The 5,014-nt window shown below is 53.1% G+C and overlaps 1 protein-coding gene across 1 annotated transcript in view; it reads left to right on the top strand.

Moving 5' to 3' along the window:
• The first annotated feature begins 1,067 nt into the window (after positions 1–1,067).
• Slc6a19 (solute carrier family 6 member 19) overlaps positions 1,068–5,014 on the top strand; it is a 19,419-nt gene continuing 15,472 nt past the window's right edge. The window contains exon 1 of the mRNA XM_005356714.2: positions 1,068–1,269. Within this exon, the coding sequence (XP_005356771.1) occupies positions 1,068–1,269 (202 nt within the window). The remainder of the gene's footprint in view (positions 1,270–5,014) is intronic.

The raw sequence follows: 5,014 nt of genomic DNA, 5'->3' as shown, positions 1-5,014 counted from the left end.
AGAGCTGACCCTTGAGGCTGGACGGAAGAAGGTGGGAGGGGCATTTGAGAAGGGAGGCCTGCAGAGGGGGCATAGGATGGCTTTATACTTTGCCCTCAGGAAGCTCAGGATAGTTCCCAGGGGTGAGGGAGACATGGGATTGGCAGAAGAGATAGAGGGGAGGTATTCAAAACAGAGGGTGTGCCCCATCCAAATCCTACCCTCAAAGCTTGCATAATGACAAGGGCCCTATCTCTGTTTCTGGCCTTAGTTTAGACATAACCCCTAGGAACTTTTCTTTGGCTTTCCAGCCTCAAAGGCAAGTAAGGCTCGTTACTCTCAACCTTTCCTGGCACCCGGTGGTCATTCCTGATGCAATATTGGCTTCTCTTTATCTCCTCAGCTGGTCACGCTGCTGGGGGCAAGGCCTTATTGCCACGGTTGCCTGGCATCGGCACAAGCAATCTCCTCATCTTCTAAGCGCTCCCTGGAAGAACAGAAATCCTGCAGGGCTCCAGGTGCTGGGGATAGCTAACCAGTCTTCTGAGGAGCATTTAGAGCTCAGAACGGTGTGTCAGGTCGTGTGAGCAGCAACTAGGGAACAGGCCCTCAACCACCTTCAGAAAAAAGATGGGATTGGCAAGTCCCTGCTCAGCTTCCTATAGGTGAAACTGATTTCTGGGAGCTCCAATGGTCTGGGGAGAACCAGCATCCTGCTGGCTGTCCCAGGACATCTTGTGGAGGTCCCTCCTCTTTCCTGGGGAGTGGGCTTGTCACTGTCCCCATCCACACTCAACCTTGGCCGACGTCTGGGTTTGTACAGGGGGAGGGGTGGCCAGGCCTGCAGCAGGACCTCCTGTCAGTATATGGAGGGGGCGGCTTAGCTGGTTGGGCTGGGTGCCTCTGCAGATAAGGCATTAACAGCGCTGTGGACGCGCCCTGTGGATCTGCTGACGCCTCCTTTCGGCCCAGGTGCTTGGGGTGAGGTGCCAAAGGTTCTCTATAAAGAGCCAGGGCTCCTGGCCGCCACCACTTGCCCTCTGGCTGCTGAACTGCCTGTGTGTGCCAGGCCCAACCCAGCGACCACCATGGTGAGGCTTGTGCTACCCAACCCTGGCCTAGAGGACCGAATTCCATCTCTGGATGAATTAGAGGTCATTGAAAAGGAAGAAGCCAGCTCCAGGCCCAAATGGGACAACAAGGCCCAGTACATGCTCACTTGTGTGGGCTTCTGTGTGGGGCTGGGCAACGTGTGGCGTTTTCCCTATCTATGCCAGAGCCATGGAGGAGGTAGGAATCGGGACCCAGGTTGGGGCTTGGGTGTGGTAAACTAGGAGCCCAGGAGTAACATGGACCAAGGACACAGGATGGCTACTTCCCAGAATTCAGCACCCAAAAGGGTCACAGACAGGGAAGGAAGAGGTAGGGCAATGATCTCAAGTTGTTAGTGAGAGAGATATCCTCCTCCTTCACCCTGTGAATCGGGTGGTTTATGTGGGGCTGAAGAACAATCTCCCCCCGGAGATGAGGATGATACAGCTAATTCCCTGAGTTGATACCCCTCCAAGAGGGTAGAACACTCACTCACTTTCCAGGAGGTTACTGGACGATCCAGTTGGAAGAGGGAGAGTTGGGAGGCAAAGGGTGACCCTCAGAGGACAGCCAGTATGAATAAAGCCTGTCTTTTGGACCCCTGGCTGGTCCTGGACTAGCATGCACTGGGCAGAGCTGCCACACTCGGTGACTCACACGCCTCAGCTTGTGTGACAGACTTTAGGAGAACCCTGTCGTCCCCAGTGAGGCCCTACGATTCCCCAGTTGCACCTCCCTTTCAGAGAGACCCAGACTCTGACTTTTGTTCTACTGAAGGTGTCCATAGCACATGTCCAGTGGCCCAGAAGGGCACAACTGGGCACAGATCACAGGCATAGCTGCTCCACAGTCACAGAAACTTCTGCCAATTGGTATGCCAGCTTTTCTTATCCCCAGCCCCACAAGGGTTGTGTACCCAGGAAGCACACAGACAGACAGACACACACACACACACCAACCAGCCTTGGGCTGGAGAGAGCTTCTGCTTCTCACCTGGAGCCCACACTCTGCCTTCCTAATGTCAGTGGAGGTCTGGGCAGGCTTGGCTGCTGTAGAAACCGGCTCTGCTGAACCTGGGGTGTGCCGCAGGTGGGGTTCCAGACATCCTCCTCTTCGATGGGATTCTCTGACTCAGGAGTTTTCTTTACTTCCAGTTTGTGCAGACACAGGCTGGCATTGGGATGGGATATTATCTCAGCAGCGCTGAAATGCCCACTGTGCTGCTGTGTAGATGTGTAGGTTGGCTGTTTATGACTCTGCCAGTACCTTGCTCTCAGGGCAGGCACTACAGCAAATCAGAGAGCTGACAGTCTAAGGTTTTGCTGTCCAGCTGACCTAAACAGAACTGGCCCAAGGCTTTCCAACCTCCTGTCCTTGGATCCCTCTACTTTTCCCGCATTTAGATGTAGAGCCCCCCCCCCCCCACCACAACAAGCAATTTCAGTTCAGAAAAACAGACTCATTCCTTCCTCCAACTTCCACTCAGGCAGGGCACCGTCAGGCTCCCCTGAATTTCCCTGCCATGGAAGGACTCTGAAGGGATGTGGAGGTGCCGCATGAATGGAGGGTATGAGACAAGATACAGAATTGTCAGTTCTGTGCCTAGGCAGAAGGGCTGAGACAAGCCTGCCCCACAAGGAATCGTTCAGGATTTCCACAAAAGAGCTGTGTCTAAGGTCCAGGTTTCAGTGGGAATTTAATGGGGATTCTCAACACCTGAGATCATCTCTTCTCCAAGTTCACAATGCCCTGGGGACCATGGGGCTGCGGTGCTGCCCCGTGTGGTGCATTGCTCTGGATCAAGCGGTACTGTAGACTTCTGTGTCAACCCTGGGAAGACGGAAGGGTTGGGAAGGCTCTGGCCGCAGCCTTGGTCCCTTGATCCCGCTGTTCTGAACTTTGACTTCTCGAGAGGGCCTGGGCTTAGGTCCCAGAGAGACAACCCAGGTAAAATGGGAAGAATACCTCCTTGAGGAGCCATACGTCTTTGGGTCACTCTGGCCTATGTTGCCCACATTCCCCATCAGCCAGACAATCCCCCAAAAGGGAGGGAAATCTGTGTTTGGGCCAGGTGTACTCAGAAGAGCAGGACCCAGAGATGGTCCTCCTGGCCTGAGGGTTGGCTTCCTGTTCTTATGACTTCTCTCACACAGTACTATTACATGGTGGATTTTTCTTCTGACCTGAAACTCTGGACCCTGGCAGAGAAAGTCTGCAGGTGAGGCTAGCCTAATCTAGCCTCCAGAGGAAATTTCAATAGACTGAGAAGACTGAGGGTCCCCTACAGGCCCTTGGGGGACAAGAGACCATGGCAGGCATTAGTAGACAAGGGGATAATGGAGCTGGGTAGTGTCCAATACTGGGGGGATCCAATACTCTTAGACTGCATACCCTGATATCCTGTCTCCTGAGAGTTCTCAGGTTTGTCAGCTACACAAACTCCCAGTGCAGCATGAGCCACTGAAGCTGGGCAGACAAGAGAAGCAGGTAGCCTTGGCTTCTCTGCAGCTCAGACTGTCCACCAAAAATCACACACAGGCCAGTTACCAACTTCCTTAGTGAACCTGAGTGAGCTGGGCTTGCTCTGGGACCTTTTCCTGAGGACTGTGTACTCAAAGGTAGTATAAACACACAGCAAGTCCATGATCAGGCTCCTAGGTCATTGTCACTGCATCCTGGTCCTGGCGTTCTCATCTGTGAAATGAGAAGAACCTGATAGGGGATACTAAGGCTGTCTTCAACATTGAGCCTACTTGGGGGCTGTACTTGGCAAACACAAGAGCTCATTGGGCCAGTCACATGCAGAAGAATGGGCTAGCCTTTGTGAACTGGGCCTTAACACTACTTGTTTTTGTACCTGGAAGTTACCATATCTACCCAGGGTACCCTGGACATGGTGGTCCATCCTTATCCTGGCCCTGGCGACAAGCATTAGGTCACTCTTGCTCTGTGTCCACATTGGGTGCCGTGGGTGCTGGCGTGGTGCTGGTGAAGTTGCTGCCTTCCTTCCAACGACCAGGTCGGCCCCCACAGGATGTTCCCAGACTTTTCCGTACGTCCTCCGGCGAGCCCACCACCACTTGGTCTAGTCCTGGTGACCTTGTGCACAACCACATACAATTGATGCAGCACACACCTGTGCTGGATAAAGAAAATAGGGCAGACGCCACCTGCAGCGCTCGCCTTCTCCCTCCGACCTCCTCCACTCCTTTCCCGTTTCCCCTCCCTTACTCCTATTTCCCACTCACGACTCAAAGACAGAACTGGGTCTTCTTCAAGCTGAACAATTTCATTTCCCTTCAGCACCACTTTGCTATGATTTCTCTCTGTGTAAACAGCAAACGCCAAGGATTCCGGGCAGCACCAAAGGCTTTATCTCTGGAGACCTTTGGACATTAATCCTTGGTGCTCCAGCCTGGAGCCCCAGCTTCCCCAGGGCCAATACCTATACCCTCTTCCTCTGCCCTCATACTCATGGAGAGGTGGTAGAGTAGCTCAGAGAGGAAGATCCCATCCAGGACTGGGATTCTGTCACCTTCCACGGAAGCCCAGGTCTTGTAACAAGCTCCCTGCTCTGAGTTGGAAACAGCATCTGGGCTCCACCCAAGGAACCTCAAGACTGTTAGCATCTGACCCACCCCAACATGACTGGCTCCCCTGTGTGGGGCACAGAGAAAACAAGCCCTGGCCTACCATCCTTGGTTCACTTACTTGGCCAACCCCGGGACCCAAGGTCTGTAGAGAAAGGATAACATCTCCCTCCGTCTTCCTCCATCCCTATTTGTCTCTTCCTGTGTCTGCTTCTTCTGTCTCTGATTCCTAGTATCTCTCTGTCTCTCATATCTCTATCCCTCTTGTTTCTTTTTTTTTTAAGATTTATTTATTACATATACAGTGTTCTGCTTGCATGTATGCTTGCAGACCAGAAGAGGGCGCCAGATCT

This window comes from Microtus ochrogaster, chromosome 19 (genome assembly GCF_000317375.1).
Source record: "Microtus ochrogaster isolate Prairie Vole_2 chromosome 19, MicOch1.0, whole genome shotgun sequence".
NCBI classification, from domain to species: domain Eukaryota; kingdom Metazoa; phylum Chordata; class Mammalia; order Rodentia; family Cricetidae; genus Microtus; species Microtus ochrogaster.
The sequence above is the reverse complement of the archived record's forward strand: the minus strand, read 5'-3'. Positions and strand labels throughout refer to the sequence as shown.